At 34.2% G+C, this 17,720-nt stretch overlaps 3 protein-coding genes across 5 annotated transcripts in view; 1 reads left to right on the forward strand and 2 right to left on the reverse strand.

Annotated features, from left to right (window-relative positions):
• Positions 1–17,201, reverse strand: part of LOC105207590 (pyrokinin-1 receptor) — a 119,805-nt gene extending 102,604 nt beyond the window's left edge. Inside the window, exon 1 of the mRNA XM_039457530.1 lies at positions 16,281–17,201. Coding sequence (XP_039313464.1) covers positions 16,281–16,382 — 102 coding nt within the window. The 5' untranslated portion in view covers positions 16,383–17,201. The remainder of the gene's footprint in view (positions 1–16,280) is intronic.
• On the forward strand, positions 672–12,251 carry LOC105207601 (rabphilin-3A). 3 transcript variants are annotated; one of them, XR_851453.3, is made up of 11 exons: positions 672–959; positions 4,199–4,307; positions 4,531–4,704; positions 7,257–7,398; positions 7,881–8,387; positions 9,004–9,543; positions 9,622–9,809; positions 10,280–10,539; positions 10,616–10,762; positions 10,978–11,404; positions 11,904–12,251. XR_851453.3 is itself a non-coding variant. In XM_039457521.1 (11 exons), the coding sequence occupies exons 3-11, from the start codon at positions 4,637–4,639 to the stop codon at positions 12,029–12,031; spliced, it is 2,424 nt and encodes an 807-aa protein (XP_039313455.1). In that variant the 5' UTR covers positions 672–959; positions 4,199–4,307; positions 4,531–4,636; the 3' UTR covers positions 12,032–12,251. The 3 variants fall into 3 exon arrangements, 2 of the variants coding, with proteins under 2 accessions (XP_039313455.1, XP_011175450.1); XM_039457521.1 differs by having other exon boundaries at positions 10,616–10,779; XM_011177148.3 differs by having other exon boundaries at positions 677–959; positions 9,004–9,557.
• On the reverse strand, positions 12,254–15,909 carry LOC105207600 (translation initiation factor eIF-2B subunit epsilon). The gene is made up of 2 exons (XM_011177147.3): positions 14,683–15,909; positions 12,254–13,606 (listed from the first exon to the last, which is right to left on the reverse strand). The coding sequence occupies exons 1-2, from the start codon at positions 15,367–15,369 to the stop codon at positions 12,380–12,382; spliced, it is 1,914 nt and encodes a 637-aa protein (XP_011175449.1). The 5' UTR covers positions 15,370–15,909; the 3' UTR covers positions 12,254–12,379.
• Positions 17,202–17,720: the final 519 nt, after the last annotated feature.

The raw sequence follows: 17,720 nt of genomic DNA on the forward strand, positions 1-17,720 counted from the left end.
ACAATATGAATAAATGTTAATAAATAGAACGCCATCCAAGTGATAAATTGAACCATTTTTCCTACAAGCGTATGCTTTCGCGCGGTGAAATGTGTGTACCATTTTAACAAAATTACTAGTGTCAGCGATAGCGCTTTGTTTAAAGACCACCGTCGTATTCATCGCAGAATGTCCTACTTCTTGGAACGCCACGCGCCGTTCAATTTGCACGATTATCTAGCTGCGGCTGATACACTGAAAAGTCAGTACACGCGCGGGATAGTTTCAATTATGGCAGAGTGTCGACGGCAACAACGATGACGACGAGGCAGCATATGCCTCTGTTCGCGTTTTATCTACGTCCACGCCTGTTGCTCCTGTTTACTATTCCTCTCTCTCTTTCTCTCTCCCTCTTCGTATTAGCCCTCTCTCTTTTCCACCCTTCGCTGCCATCACCGGTGCGCCTTTCATCCGATCACCCTCTCTTTCACCGCCTTCTCTTTCGTATCCCTCCTTTCTCTATGCTGACGGTTTGATACATCCCTGCGGGCCGTGTAGGCGCGAGGGGAGAGCTCTCGCACCCTTCCACCCAAGCCGACCTTCCACCCTCCGATGCTCTTCCCCCGCATCCCATCGTTGCCGATATACCGAGTGGAGTCGTGCGCGCGAGTCAGTTACTGAGGTAGTGGCGACCATATACCACAGGCCAGCGGCAGTAGCAACAGTAGCAGCAGCACCCACTTGTCGGCTGGCCGACACCACGGCAGCTCAACACTGCTCGACACGATCCCTGGCGACTACCTGTGCGATTGTCGAGTGCCACCTAAGGGGAATTAGGAACGCGGCGCCGGCAGCGTGCACTAATTAGCGCGACAATTAATTGCCAAAGAGCACGAACTGCCGTGAGCAACTGACCGCACGCGTGCGCGTCCCACGTCGACGTGACCAGCTGCAGCCTGTTGCAAGCGGCGGATTATGACGTGAGTCCACGGTCGTTACTCTTTTTCTTCCTCTCTGTCGCGTCTTTTGTCGATTGTGCGATAAGAGGTTCTTCCTACATAACATTTAATCATGTTATTCCGCATTGATGATGCGGAATTAACATGATTAAATGTATATTACGTATTGTTCTGACAAATAGTTGTTGCATGGCCTATTTAACTTAAAATTGTCTGGCGAATCATGTGCTTTATTTCTGATGATTTTGAAGAATATTTGCGATTTCTTAATTCGGTCTCAATAACATTCCAATATTTAAATGTAGAAAATACAAGCGTTAGACGCGTGCTGTGTTTGGACATATGGAATATTGGCTCTTGTCATTCTCACAGTCCAAGCATTGATATGTTATCGATAAATATCCAAAACGTATTTATCTATGCTCTCGATCGATAAACGTCGAAAAGGCATTTACGTAAACAACGAATCATCCTCCGGTCGATTTCATGCGGTATATCGACAAAAAAAGATCCACGACGAAATACCGTGCTACGGATATAATTTATGCGCATAGCACCGTAATCAAGCTCAGATTAAATTACTTAATTACAAAGCTTGTGCACGGGTGGAAAGTTACGGGAAAAGCTGCGGTTGTTTTCGTTATTAATAAACCGACCGTAATTACGCGCGTTCGGTACGAGCGGTATATACACAACGTTGATACGGGTATATTCATCGATTGATTGCTAATATCAACATAACGCAATCGCACGCAATTTGGCCACTTTTTTCACGGAGCAAGGCTGTCTGCCACGCGGCCGATTAGCCACTAAAGAAAATCGTGCATTCGCGGTGGGAAACTGGTTGGTCAGCTGTCAAACTTCAATGTATACGTCTCTTCTTTACCTCCTTTATTTTTTAACCGAGTGCCGTTGCGCTCTTTGGACTGTATTTTTCAACGGTTTTGTTCCTTTTTTAACGCGACATGCGCTCATGGCACGGCGCATATACACGTCATTGTAATAAGAAAAGTGTGAAAGACTTAAAGAGAGAAAGAGAGAGAGCTGCGAGGTATGCACCATGGAAGTATCGATTCTCCGGGGCAAATATAGCCACTTTCGTTGAAAGTTCCTTTGTTCTCTTTACCGCAGTGAACCATATGATAGCGAGTAACGCGCGATGAACAATGGTAGCAGATAGCAAGACGGCGCGGCGAGTTTATTGAATTTTCTGCGGAGAACTTGCATCCCGCAGACGTGCATTTGAATGCGTACGTTCATTCTAAATCCATACATAGACGAAGAGACGAGGCATTTTGGTCCGTATGTAGTATAAAGTTATCTCGGATTCTCGTTTCCTTTTACTAAAATCAACGCTTTCCTGATACACTTCCAACTAATACACTTTCAAAGAACAAATGCATCATTTTATATTTCTACCAGTTAATGCTACATTGTTTAAAATATAATACCTTGAAATGACAATGGCTTTGAAATTGTCCAGCAACGTTATGAAAGTAATTTGACACGCAAGATGAATTATGTTCAGCTCCAGTCAAGGATGTATGCCACATCTTTGAAATTTATTAGAAAAATGAACAGTCCGTATAGCTCGTATAGAAAGCATATAATATAAATATAAAAGGATTTTATTTGGATAACATAAAACAGTTTTATTTTTCCTAACGTTACAGCGCTATAAAACGAAACTAATAATGTGATGAAAGCTACTTAAAAGTTCCTGCGAATGCTATACACTGAAAAATGTCATAATGGCTGAACTGAGAAGCTACCATTGATTTATACAACTTTGTTATGTTGAACAAGTTAAAGAAACAAAGTTCGCGACCTCATTTTTCTTTATTCTTTATTATATTCTCGTTACCTTGAGAAATATGATGCTACGCATTATTCTCTTCGTTCTCACAACTCGAATAATTCTCGTCCAAATGCTAATATTATGTCGAGATGTATCGTTTCAATTAACACGTTTCAATTAACCAATGGATGACTAAATCGTGTAAATTAATAATAATAATAAATAAAAATTTTTATGGTGCATCAATTTTTATACAATAAAATTATCTCAAATATTTTGAAATTTAGAGTTTCTTATAGAAACATTAAATTGTAAAATAAAACAATTCGACTTTTTTACATTTATACCATTAATTTACACACAATAATTTCTCTTTTCTCAAAGTGGAGAATTTCACAAAATCGTATCATGCTGCCATTCCATTGAACGGCTCGTATGAATACCAGACATCGTTTCCTTCATTTTACACAGCGAATACGCGACAATTCGAACAGTACGCGCTTGTAAAAGCTATCATCGAGATACGATAATATCACTGTGCGGAAACACATTTCGAAACCACGTTTGTGATAGGCGATACCAGATTTCCTGTGCTATTCGAAGCGCGCATCTTGTCGTACGTTTTCCCTTGTCGTTCTTCGAATATTTCTAATTTCCCAAAGTCCCAATAGAATGTAGGGATTACGTCGTATACTGAACAGGAAAATAAATGAGAGAACGCGTTTTCTCCCGGCGTGGGCGTTGCGGCATCCCACGCCGGGAGAAAAATTCTTTACAACTGGGTATCGTTGGCCGGGAGGGGAGAAAGATAATAATTCACGTCATACATGTCAGTACGCGCGCACAAGCTCGGCACATTAATATTCGGAAATGACGGGAATTTCAGAACCGGGTTATGCGTTACAATACGTGTCAAAATTTTCATTTAATGGCAAGAAAATCCATAGGGAAATATAAATATTTATAAATATTTTTAATTTATAAACAATATTTAATTCACTGCAAGTTTCTACATCATGCTGCACGCTGTGTAATGTGCTTATTGATATATTAATACATCTACAAAGAGCGTAAAAATTTTATTATACTGATATAAAGAAAAAAGATCTGAGAAAAACTTTCTAATTAACTTTTAATATTTGTTTTTCTGAATATATTTTTCTATATTTTCATTAAATTATTTTAATAAATACAAACTGCAAATTAAATTTTTAAAAAGAATTAAAAATAAATTAAATTATATATTGAATTTGCGTATCAAATATTTTGTGCAAAATATTTTATAAAAAGATGTGTGTAAAAAGATGCATATTGCAAGTATGTAAATTTTATATTACTATTAATATAAAATATAAGTGAAAATACTGTTACGAAATGTACTCGTGCAAATTATTCTTTGTTCCTTGTATGCTCTTACTCGAGATCTAAATTAAGTTTATAGAAGAAACAATTAATCTTACAGTGGAACCCGCTAAGTGCTAGTTCAATTTGCCTCGGGGGAAAAATAGCTTTCATGTGGCTTCCAGATGCTGTGGTACTTTTCTACAAACGGTATATTTATCAGATTAAAGGTTAGTGATTTTTTTAATGTTCCAATTCCGTTCGCAAATTTTAATTGTAATTTTTATATCTACCTGTATTGTGTGATAAATGTTACACAACAAACGTCATATGTACGTAGATATTAAATATAAATCATGTATGTACGTCAAATATATATAATTTTCATGAACAAATAAATGATATTGAAATTTACGTGTATATATAATAGATTATATTTGTTTATTGTTACAGATAGACTGATTTTACGCGAAGAGAGGAAGAAAAGGGAAAACGAAGAAAGCAGGAAAGAAGAAAAAGAAGCAAACGGTGTGTCGTAGACAAAATAACTCGCAGTGAAATGGATGAACCAATAACGCGAGGTAGATGGGTTTGCCCGAATGATCGGCAACTGGCGTTGCGAGCAAAGTAAGTTTCAACATTAATTAACAGCTAAAGTAGATGTCAATGCTTAAATAACGATACAAATTAAATTAAAACTTTATTTCCGTGTTTAATAAGCAATCACAAAAATATCTCTTTCTGAGAATTTGATGGACTTTGAATATGTTACAGGATAGTTGAAAATAAAAGGCATCTTTTATAAAGTTTTTTCTCAATTTAAAATTATATTTTAAAGTTATCGCGATATTTTTAATGAATATTGCTGAGATCATGCAGTGTATAAAAAAACGTTTTTTACACATTTTTAAAATGTAATACACTTCAATTATTTTTTTAAAGTTATGCCTTTTGATATATCTTTCATTACTATTCTTACAAATTTCAAAATTTTTGTGAAAATTAAAAAGCATCTTGTCAAACTCATATGTATATAACAATATTACATTTTTTGAGAAATAAACTGTAAATATCGCGCAATATGCATCGCGACCATGCATATTGCACATATCACATGACACAGCAATTTTTTTAGCATCATACATAATATAACTGCATATATATGATACAAGATATACTCGTAATGAAGATAAATATTCGCAGTTGCATACAATATGCAATAAACTACAATGTATAATAAAAATTTCTCTATACACGATAAAACAATTTTTATCTATTATACATCGAAAAAAGAAAACTCACATAATGTTAAAAATAACATAAAGCAGTTAAAATAGAAGTATACAAAATAAGTAGGCACAAATTTTTGCTTTTGCGATATATGTAAAAGCACTCATAATTGTCTTGCTTTTTTTCACCCATATTGAATATTGAATATGCAAAACGTTATAAATTCGCTTTCTCTCTCTCGCTCTCTCTCTCTCTCTCTCTCTCTCTCTCTCTCTCTCTCTCTCTCTCTCTCTCTCTCTCTCTCTAATATATCTTTCAAATATATCAAAAGATATATTTGAATAAAGCGCATCACACAAAACTAAATCTTGAAGATTTACTTTTTCAAGTTTGTCGAACTCAATATTAATTGTGCAGGTATCACTTGGAAATTCCCACATTTCTGCCGAGGGATGAAATAAGATTTTTCATAATAAGATATGTCATAATAAGATATTTGATTGTAAATAATATCCACAAAATAACATTATACCTTAAAAGCTCTTTTTGAAGAGAATTCTTCAGAGAAATTTAATTTGATAATTTAAATTCTTTTTTAATGAGTGATCAAAGTTTTGAAATTAGTACATAGACTTTTGTAGATATTACTAATGTCTTTTATAACATTTCTTAATAATTTTTATTCACGTAACATAATCAATTATGTAAAATTCACAGAAATAATTCTACAAATAATTCTCTTTAAATTCTTAAAAATAATCTTAAAAATAAAATAATTAAGAATGAATATCACATACAAAATTGGAAATAAAAATCAACTATCATAATATTATGCAACAATGTATATTATGCACGTATGTAACTACGAATGTATCTATCTTTGTTGTTCCCATAATATACATAGTGCACATTACAAATATTTATAATTCATTTTTTTTTTTAAATGTAATTTTGCAAAATAATATTTTTACACATGTATAAATTTAGTGTGAAATGTTTTTCAATGCTTTTCAATACCTACCTCTTTTGTTTATATAATTTCAAAATTTGTAAAAATAAGAATAGAAAAGAATTAGAAGAAAAAAAAAAGATTTTTCAGAATACATTATTTGGAAAATTCCTTTATGTAGAAAGCTATAAATAGTACAACATGGGGCCGAACTTTGTCATTCTCGACTGAGGACGACGTTCTCAGGCGTAGCTATGCGCGCGAAGCGCGCATAGCGCAACCGAGTGCTGAAAACAACGTCCAAAGTCGAAAACACGCTCGGCCCCATGTTGCATATGATATTTTATACAATGGAAGTACGTTTTTTGCGGCATTCGAGAGAGAACTAGCATGTGGCATTTTCCTGTCACTGCCTGTCCCGCTTATAGGTTATGAGAGATCAGTGTACTACTTTCGCTCATGCATTTCGACCCTACGCTCAGCGCATGCGTCACGAAATGTGCGGAGTCACGTGACAAAAATGCGCATGCAAAACCGTACGAGAATCTTGATTTTGCTCACTTTGCCGTCCACGGATGGCAATATCCCCCACCCCAAAGATTCACGGCCATGTTACCAACTGTCCCCAAATGTCGCGAAAAACGGACTTCCTGTGCATAAAAGTATTAAATCAAAGCATAAAACTTATCTGAAATATCTTTTAATATGGAGTTTTCTGATATTCGTTCAAAATAAAATATCTATATCTAGTGTTTTAGTGAATTGTTTTAATCCTTCAACGCTTATAAAAAAATAAATCTTTATTTTAATCTTACAACATATTCTAAAATCATTTAAATAAGAAAAAATATTTTTTTATTAAATTCTTTGTAAACTTATTTCATAAATAAATTCTATTTTAAAGAATACGTTTATTATTACTTTTTACACACAAATAAATTATTAAGTTTCTATAATAAAGTATATGATAATATAAATTGTGACTAAATCTGACATACAGATTGCGGACAGGATGGTCTGTGAAAACGGGATCTTTCGAATCCCATGGTTGGGGACAGTATTCAAATTCTTGCACGAGCAGTTCCAATCGTTGCGGACAATCTTACTTGCTCAGTGACGATGAACGAAAAGCTATTATTCAGGTAAACCTCATATAAACAATGCATTTTATGATATATTTCAACCTTTTCTCCGATTTTTCAATTTATATTAAATATTTCAATATAAAAATAAACTCAGAATTCCGTTTAAGGAAATTAAACACGTGTTATTTTTTTTCACAATAAAAATGTGATATTATTTTAAAAAATAATTATATTTATTTACTTCATATTTATATTATTTATTTTATTAGTTATAATTATTTTTTGCGAGATTCAACTGTTACAACAATTGTAATGAAGTAACTAATAATGAAAATTCTGACAGTGAACTATATTATTTACATTCATATTCAATGCCTAAAATATATACATAGTATACTTAATATTCATTCCCATAAAGAGTTCCCAAGTTATTTGAAATATAAATTACAAAATTAATAAAATTTATTTTCTCGTTCTCTTCTTGTTCTCAAGAAAGTGAGTGTTCGTTGCATAGTGTCTTCAAGCAAATGTTTTCACAGGTAATACAAAGAGCCGAGGCTCTGGACCAGTCGGAGCAGGAACGAGTCGGTAGACTCGTCGAGAGACTAGAGAACATGAAGCGAAACGTATGCATCGTGACATCAAATAGATTAAACGAGAGACGCGGTTGCGGAATTCGGTGCTCCGGTGGAGCTCGTTGCGTCTGTGCGTGCGCACTTTGCGGTGAAAAGTTTGGCGCGGTGCTGGGAGCGAGCGCAAATCTTTGCAAGGACTGCCGCAAATACATCTGTCAGAAATGCGGTATTGAGGCCACTAAACTTTATCCATCGAAAACAAGCGGCGATGGAAATGACGCGATTACTTCGTCGCGCAGTTCGTTACGCGTCGTAAGATTCGCTCAGGAACGGACAGGTGTTCAAAGATCTCATGCTAACGCGCCGAAACAATTCCTCTGCCGAATTTGCGCGGAGACCAGAGAGATGTGGAAGAAAAGCGGCGCTTGGTTCTTCAAAAGCATGCCGAAATATATTCTACCGGAGAAGAAGGTACGTGGAAGAGAGTCCAAACGTAGAAGACAAAAAGATTTCGGCATATTAAGTTTGATACTACATTCAAAGCGAACACAGTACCAGAAAAAGAATGATTTTAATTATTTTTTTCTATCTTTGCTAATTAAAAGCTTTTTCTATCTTTGCTATTTTTAAATCTTGTTGAAAAAGAGAATTAATTTATTTTGAATGAAAAAAAATCCTGTATTAATGATGAAATTAAATTAAACTCAAAATTAAAATTCCACTCAAAGCTAAAATAACTCACTTTGTAAAAAGTTGGAAAATCATATTCTATAATTGAATTTATGACGTGATTAAATTACACTATTAGTTTTTTCTAGTTTGTCTCGTTGTCTATATTTTGAAAATATTCCTGAATGCCGTAGAATATTATATTATTCTACGACTTTCCCCAGCTAAGAAAAAGTTTAAAAATTATTAATTTAAATAGCAAGATTTTTAAAAATACATAGCACAAAAGATATTTTGCATAAAACATTTAATATTAATATGTACAAATGGACAAACTACTGATAAATATTTAAACTGCTTTCTCTCCTCTTTTTATAATTTTTAGTATATTGATATAGCAATACAAACTTTTACATAGGAGCGAGGATGGTCTCGTCCTGGTCACAGAACATCGACGTGGACGATAGGAGGTCCATGTAGGTCCGCGGACTCAACTGATGCTCAGGATTCTTCGTCCGATGACGATGCAACGCGACGACTCACGGTAGCCCGTGGTCATTCGCCTACAAATCTGTCAAGCAATCGTGAAAGCACCCCGACCAAATTGACAATTTCGAGTCCTGCAACAAGTACCTCATCGCCGAGAAGTCTTCGAGGAAGGCCAAATGGTCTGTCGTCTTCGGGCTATCGCGAGGATGCTAGTTCTGACAAGCTGGACAAGTCTTGCCTCTCGATCGCCTCTCAATGTAGCAGACTTTCACCCACGGGCTCAATTAGCCCTCGTTCAAGAGCAAGCGGCAAAAGTCCGAACGAACTCCAAGTGGAGCAACGCGTATCTTTCGAAGACATTTTCGTAGATGACGAGAGAGCTAATGAGGCAGATGATGACGAAGAGGAAGACGTTCAAGAGACTCGCAAGGACGCTTCTACATCCATAGACCGGTCAAAGGGCTCTCAGGTACAATCTCTCAGGTAAGGTAAGAATAATAACGACCAGAGTAGAAGTTTGAACTTACGAGGAAATATTGTTTCACAGACTAAAAGCGCCGACGATAGCGACAACGCCGACCACGCCGGTCGAGCGGTTTCAGACCATAGGCAAGATTCTCCAAGAGAAGAACACGGAACGGGACGCGAGCAGGTCCTGCTCGGATCAGGACAGTTCTTCCAGCACTCGCAGCAACAGCCAAGTCAAGATACGAAAAACCCCGGAATACCCACAAGGTCATTAAAAACATCTTAGCAACAGTAAAACAAAATTGCATAATTATTGGCCAGAATAAAATGCTTCGCTATTTAAATATAAGTTTGTAATTAATGCAATTTTCGTTTTTTTTTACATAAAGCTTTTGCTGTTTAATTATTAATTTTTTCTTGACTTAAAATATATGATTTCATAAAAAAAAGAATTATCTCTGAAATGTTAAACATTGAAATAATCCTTTTTTTTCAAGAAGAATCTACAGAAACATAAATAACTTTGACATTATAAAAAATTAAAACTGAGTTTTAGTAGTGAACTAAAAAATGTAAATAATAATAATTTTCTATAAATTCATATTTAGAATATCATTAAAACTTAAAATATTATAGAAAAACAAAATAAAAAATTTTTAAGAGAAAAAGACTAGTAATTTAGTTCAGTTTGAAGAAAATTAAACATACTAAATCGCCGAAATATTGGAATTAAACAGAAACGGGACAAGATTATGGGACTCTCGAAGTCTCCTTGCGATACGACCCGGCAGATCAGTGCCTCCAGTGCAAAGTGGAACGTGCACGTCGTCTAAGGCCCATGGATATCCAAGGCCTCGCCGACCCTTTTTGCAAGCTGAACATATTGCCCGTCAGAAAGGCATCGACGAGCAGGCGATTACGAACAAAGACAGTGCACAAGACACGCGATCCCGAGTTCAACGAGACGGTGAATTTCTACGGAACGACGGAAACCGACGTAAAGATCATGGATATTAATTCAATGATTGCAAATGATAACAATAAGTACATGTTAGAAATTTTTCTTGTACTAGATCTCGACCGGCAAGGCGCTGCACATCCTAATCATTCAGGACGATCCTTCGGGTCAAGATTTTCTAGGAGAGGCGAGATTTCCCCTGCACGAATTAGTACCATATCAAACGAAACATTACAAAATTTCTCTGCAAGCTCATTATCCAGTATGTTGAATACAGAAGTATGCGTTAATCTAATTATACTTATAAAATTTAATCTAATTCGAATTATTACGTCGAGGACAGCAAAGACACATTCTTTTATTTAAAATTATTCATAGAATAATTTTATAATAATTTATACGACGAAAACTATAACAAAACATACGAAATAAGCATTTCTTATCGGCATGTATACAGTATAGATTATTTTAATGTAGGTGGACAACGAAGAGGAAACCTGGGGTATGTGTTCAAGCGGTCGCGGTCAGATTCAAATAAGCCTGAGTTATTGCACGCGTCGGCGTGCACTGCTGGTCACAGTGCATCGCGCTACGAATCTCTTGCCCATGGACAGCAACGGGTTTTCTGACCCATTTGTCAAACTGGCACTCGTCGAGGATGCGACCGACAATCATCGGCAGCAACGGTTCCTAGACTACTCGGCCGCTCGCGCAACTGCCAAAAAGCTGACCGGGAAGAAGACGGCCAGCCGCGGCTCGCAGAGCACGAGCATCAAGCGGAAGACATTGAATCCAGAGTGGAACGAAGAGTTCGTTTTTGCGACTCGATTGACGGAGCTAATGAAGCTGACGCTATGTCTATCCGTGTGGGACAAGGACTTCGGCAAGAGTAACGACTACCTGGGTACTGTGAACTATCATTAATCACTTTATTCCATATTCATTTTTCTTCTCAATTTTGAGCGGATATGATAAGTTATGATCTTAAAAAATGTAACTCAAAATCTAGTATTTCATGAACGAAATAAATTAGTTATGCTCCAATATATAATACATATTAATAAAATTTCATTAAATTAATATACAGTAGTTTTTAAAATTGTACTTAGATAAAAAGAAATAAGATTAAAAATATCGAGAGCCCCCATTTAAATTCTTTTTTTTTTCTTTTCTATTACTTAATCATATGACCAGTTTGATTAAAAATAGGCATTGCTTATCATCGCTTAACATTTATCTTACAAAAAAATGTGATTTTTCCTATCTTAAGAAAACGAAGAACTGTATTTTCCTCCATTATCACAACTATGAACCAGAATTATAAACATTCCAAAGTTATTGACTCATATAAGTAAGGTTTAAATACTATTATCGAATTTGTATAAAATGTTTATATTTTACAGGCGGTCTTATGCTAGGTTGTGGTAGCAAAGGGGCACGTTTACGACACTGGATAGATGCGATCAAGTTCCCGGATCATCGACATTTGGCGTGGCACAATCTAGCAGAGATGGATGTGCCCATCGAGTAATAGCTCTATTTCGGTAATCAGAAAGCAGGTCAAGGTTAAACATACGAAGTATGCGGGCTTTATCGACATGTTACATTTACACGGATATACACACGCGCATACGCTATAATATACTTGGCGCGTGTGTTACCAATCTGTGCGTGATTTATCGTTGCTCAAAAATTAAGTATTATAAAGTATTAAGAGAGTTGATACGAAAATAAAGAAGTTGAGAACAGAGTGTCATTTTGTTATAATTATATTTAACAATATGTTCACATATCACACCACATGCATACAATCCTTTCTTTGTTATTCTCGGATATTCATATATAATACATATTTTATTTATATTTTAAATAGAAAATATTAATCATTACTTTCAGTAGAATCTTCCTCTGCCTCTTGTAGCCACTTAATAAATTGCTGGACGGCGTTTCTCACTTTTGTATCCGCGTCGTCAGTAGACTCGTACCATTCTAAAATCTTTTCTTCCGAGAGTATATCATCATCGTAAAATAGTTTTAACAGGCGTTGCGTGTACGGTAATAGCTCGTGGGTTGTACTGGCAACGTCTTCTATAGCACGCAAACAGTTTTCCTGAGCGTCTTCGTTCTTAACATAATTTAGAATAACAGGCTTAAAATAGGATATCATAATTTTCAGAGTCTCTTGATAATTCTGTTTACTAACGGCAATCTTCAATTCGGAAAGATAATGCAACGGCAGACTCAGAATCGCTTTAATCACGTTGTATGTTACTTTATTAATAGTAACGTTATACGCGTACCTCGACGAATTTATTTCTAATATTAAGTTCTCGCAATTGAGCTGATCTTGATAACCGCGTAACAAACTATCAATGACTTCGGACAGGAACATATTAGTGTCATCTGGAATTGGAGAATCACACTCCAGATCTCTTTCATCGCTAGACGACTCTGTGGAACAATCGTCGCAATCAACTACTTCAGTATTCTCCGATTTCTTAAAATACAAAAATCCGTCCTCAGCATCGAGATCTGACATTTTGGTCTTGACCAAACCGGAAGATGTGGACTCGATAATGGTATCAACGTATTTACTGCGCGCGGCAATATCAATTCCAGGACACAATATACATCCATCTATTTGGCTACCATATCTAATGATGCAATCCCGAAACAAGATGCTATCAGTAATGCTGCAATTATCTTTGATTCTGACGTTTGAAAAGACACAAGAGTTGTCTATAGTGACGTTACTGCCTATCGTGCAATTGTCTGCGATCACAGATGTTGCAACTTTAGTTTTACTTCCTAACGAACTGTTACATCCAAGAATACAATTTTTTTCTAGCAAACAACCTTTAGCAAAAGTAGCAGTTTCATGTTTATATGTACTTCGTGGCATGCAGATAAAATTCCTTAACAAAGGGAAAGCATCTGGTGCAAGAGGAAAACTAAGTCTACGCAAAACATCCTGGGTAAGCGTATAATGAGCCTTCCACGATGTAACTGGTAAAGCATAATCTTCTACGTTTAACTGCTGCCAATAGATCCTTGAGTCCAAAATCTCCTCGTTCATCAATACTCCTCGAATAAAATCATCCATAGTCTAAAAACATAGGAATATTTCACATAGTAAAAACTATATTTGTTTTATTATTATACAACATATTCCATAACTGATGGTACAACCGGGTTAAAAATTGATACATATTTTAACGTAAAATACCAAATAATTCGTAAACTATTTATTTTTTAATAACTATATTTTAATACTTTTACAAAATAACAAAATAAATTAATTGATTTAACAAAAATATATAATTGCTTAAAAAAAATGTAATAAATAATACATATTATTTTTTAAGGCAATTATTTTCTTTATATCAATTAATTTATTTCGATTCCATGCATACAAATATTAAGATAAAAAATTAATAGTACACAAAATATTTCATATTTTCTGTCAAAATATATTTTTTCAAATTTGATTATCTTCAATAATCTTGATCTTTGTTAATCTTCAATTATTTCGAAAATGTTGAATTAAACAAAAAATTATTAAGACACCTGTACCAAAGATTCGGGAGGTCCCAGGTTTGAACCCTGGCTGAGGTGATATTTTTCGCAATAAATTCTTTTTTTCAGTTTTTTCAGGGAGAGAAAAGGTTAATATAGATGCTAGTGAGCATAAAGCATTATTAAATTAATTTTAATTTAATAAAAGTGATATTACTAACTCTTATTCGATTATAACTGTGTTATATGAACAAAAGTAAGGGCACACAGTTTGGTTGAGTCTGAGAAAGTATATAAAATCACACGAATACATAAAAGCACTAAGATCCAGTTACGACCAAAGAAGGCCTTCTTGTTTAGATTTGTATGTTACATGTATCGGTCGAATATCTTTCTAGTTAAAAAAAATTATTTTATGTCTGACTAATTTTTTTTCATATAATCACCCCTTTCCCAATTGTATCATCACTTATGGAACAATTTATATCTGGATTCATTCCCAAACCTTAGTCCATATATATATAATGTTTCAACTTTTATAACAGCTTGATTGAGAAAATTGAAGGATAGCAATAAATAAAAGAGTTTAAGACTGTAATTCATACTTTACGAATCCATATTTCATTTGCACTAAAATAAAGAAACAATTTAGCTTGTTTTACTTACCTGAAAATCAAAGTTATCAGCAAAGAGTGGCAAAACAGATGGCGAACACAAGTAAACATGAGTGTCCAAGTAGCAAGAATTGATTTCTACTTCGTTATGATCGAGAAACCAATCTAATTCTAACTTTACTTTCTTTTCATTGTTCTTCAGTTTAGTATAATACAGTATTTTATTGCTACTCTTATCCGATACAACTAGAGACGTTTCCTCATTGAGGTAAGAATCTTTTGTCGACCCAAGATTTCGCAATACCATAGTCATAGCTGCTCCCTTGTCCTTCTCGACTTTTAGACGATGAGTGTTAAGCAAGGTCTTCAAATTCGTATTGGTAAACACATTTCCACGAATCAATATGAAGCAGCCTCTGATACATCCTTTTGCATCAATATCTCGTAGAGCATCCCCGAGAGATCTACAGCCATCAGAGATGATCAAGGAGATCGTAATATCTTTGTAAACACTTTCCATCAGATGTTTTTTTAATAGATCCAGATGACTGCTGCAGTAAAGAAACACTTCTTGTATCCTCGACTTTATCAGCGTTTCGATCATGTAATCGAAGAGCGGTATGTTTATCACAGGCATCAGGATGCTCGGTAAAACGTTCTGCGCTGGATTCAGTCTTGTCGTGAAATCGTCCGCAAGAATAACGGCTTGCACAACGTCTTTACACACTTTCGTATTCATGATCTCGGATGATGATATCGATAATTCACTGGAGTATAGATACAGATCAATAAAAATAGTCAAGCTTTAAGCGACTGTGCCACGAACACGTGGGAATTCATATGGTTCCACGAGAAGATTGAGGTTAGGCAGGAACTTGAAGTAAATTGGAAAAATCACTTTTTCTCAAGGTTAAGTTACACGCGATTGATGCGTTTTTTGATGCACTTTCTTGTAAGCATATTTATAGATATAAAACATTTTTAAAATAATCCATATACGTGACGCAATTTCAAACTTTCATTACGAGAGTCTTCTTACTTTAAGTATGGTCAGCGAAACAAAGTCGAATACTTCACTTCAAGAAAACACAAAGATGGTCAATTGCATAAACTCTTCCAAAAATTTCAGAACACAAAACACGTCCGATTCCGATCACATCTTACAACTTTATTGCGAGAATAAAACAATATTCCCAGATTGATTGGAGTTCCAATCAACGATGTCAATTCATCTTTTCTACTCAAAATTAAACGACATCTAACATTTATTTTCAGAAACTTGTAACAAATAAAAACGTATAATTTTACCATCATCGGTAATGTAGAATTCTATACTTGTTACTGATTAATGAAAATTCTCATGGTTGAACGTTTATGCGTAAAATTATAATACATATAGCAAACAATGTAAACTGTTTCATCTATTATCTACGTGAACAATGATCAATAGATTATAAACATAAACAATACGAAAATAATTCATGTAAACGTAACCTTAAAATTTATGGTGCAAATAAATTTTATTTGGCTTAAAAATCTCTTCGTTCAAAATCTACACGCAAAATTACAAACGACACATGAAATTACTATACTTGTAGAAATGTAAAAAATAAATTGGTGTAATTAATTCTTATTGGCACTTTCACTTACATTTCGGCGAGAAAATAACGGCGAAAAAATCTGCAACCACGAAATCTCTCTGCCAATGCCGCAGACGCACGAAAGCAAATATATCGTTGATACAAGAGTCATATTACGTTATGTTTAACGTGTTCGACACTTCACGAGACACTCGCGATAATTTCTCGCTCGTAAGATTTGTAATTGAACGGAAACTGATTGCGAAAAAGCACGAAACAATTCGAATACGATTACCGTGTGTGGCGGCGGTTTCATGACTGAACGTGATTCGAAATTTAAGTGCGACGCTGCGATTGGTGGATTGTCGAACGATTGATAACAGACCGATATCACATTGCAACAATAAATTTCGTTTTAAAATATTACTATTCTGTACATAAAATAAAATGAACATATTTAAGCGTATAACAAGATATCCTTTTATATTTTACAATTATATTTAATTAAATTTATTCGGTATACAAGCCCAAAACTATTTATCGTTGATTTTAAAAAAAGAAAAAATTGTTTAATAAAATTAAAATTAAAATGATTGAGTAAATGGCTTCGTTCAGCTGTAACACTTATTTCTTTCTTTTTGTTGAAAATATGTTAAAAAAGATATTTATACAGAAGCCTGTCCTGTTCGTTCTTTTATCTTCTATCTAAAACACTATAAGCATATTCTATTTTCATACTTCAAACTTCAAATAATAATAAAACTTCAATTAAATTAATCAACGATTACCTGAAACAATATCTTAATACATATTCTGTTAATACAAATAGCGTAATTGTTTTAGTACGTGGTAATTGAGCTTTAAAAGACTAAACTTTTTTAGTTTAGGAGGTTAAAGTCATACAAAATCAGTCCAACAAATAATTTTTATATAATTTTGTTAAATAAAATATAATATCTCAAATCGTATTCTTTACTATTATTTGGTAATAAAAATCGTAATGATAAAAATTAAAGAAATTACAAAAAAAAAAGATTTGATAATTCTTTAGAATTTCAGACAAATATTAAACAAAATAGTAAAAGGAATAGTTAAAGAACAAGAATCTTATAAGTCTGAGGATAAAAAAAATACAGACAGATTTATTGTGAAGTAATTTTTACTTCTAATTTTTCATCAATATCATGTATTATTTAAGGTTCTTAATATTATTCTTATGACAGAGTCAATTGCAATTATTATAACAATTCAAAATTTTACAATGATTATGACTTTGATAACATTGCAAATTTCTTTGCCTAATATGCTACATGATATGAGAAATTTTATGTAATATAATTCAATCACTGGTCTTTGACGCATAATTAATTAGTACATGTATATACGTATGTGTGTGTATGCGTGTGTGAAAGAAACAAGAATAAAATTGTATCTGATAAAAAAAAGTTAATAATTATATAAGATATATAAAGTAATATTAAAGATAAATTGTTTATATTAAGTTGCTTAT

The sequence above is a fragment of the Solenopsis invicta genome, chromosome 14 (assembly GCF_016802725.1).
Source record: "Solenopsis invicta isolate M01_SB chromosome 14, UNIL_Sinv_3.0, whole genome shotgun sequence".
In the NCBI taxonomy this organism is placed as follows: Eukaryota; Metazoa; Arthropoda; class Insecta; order Hymenoptera; family Formicidae; genus Solenopsis; species Solenopsis invicta.

What these genes read in the sequence shown, in the direction of transcription:
- LOC105207600 (XM_011177147.3), bottom strand. Translation starts at nt 15,369, where the DNA reads ATGAATACGAAAGTGTGTAAAGACGTTGTGCAAGCCGTTATTCTTGCG. An exon ending in CTGATAACTTTGATTTTCAG is followed by an intron (nt 13,607 to 14,682) that starts GTAAGTAAAACA and finishes CTATGTTTTTAG; the next exon opens with ACTATGGATGATTTTATTCG.
- LOC105207601 (XM_039457521.1), top strand. Translation starts at nt 4,637, where the DNA reads ATGGATGAACCAATAACGCGAGGTAGATGGGTTTGCCCGAATGATCGG. An exon ending in AACCCCGGAATACCCACAAG is followed by an intron (nt 9,810 to 10,279) that starts GTCATTAAAAAC and finishes GGAATTAAACAG; the next exon opens with AAACGGGACAAGATTATGGG. An exon ending in CCAGTATGTTGAATACAGAA is followed by an intron (nt 10,780 to 10,977) that starts GTATGCGTTAAT and finishes ATTTTAATGTAG; the next exon opens with GTGGACAACGAAGAGGAAAC.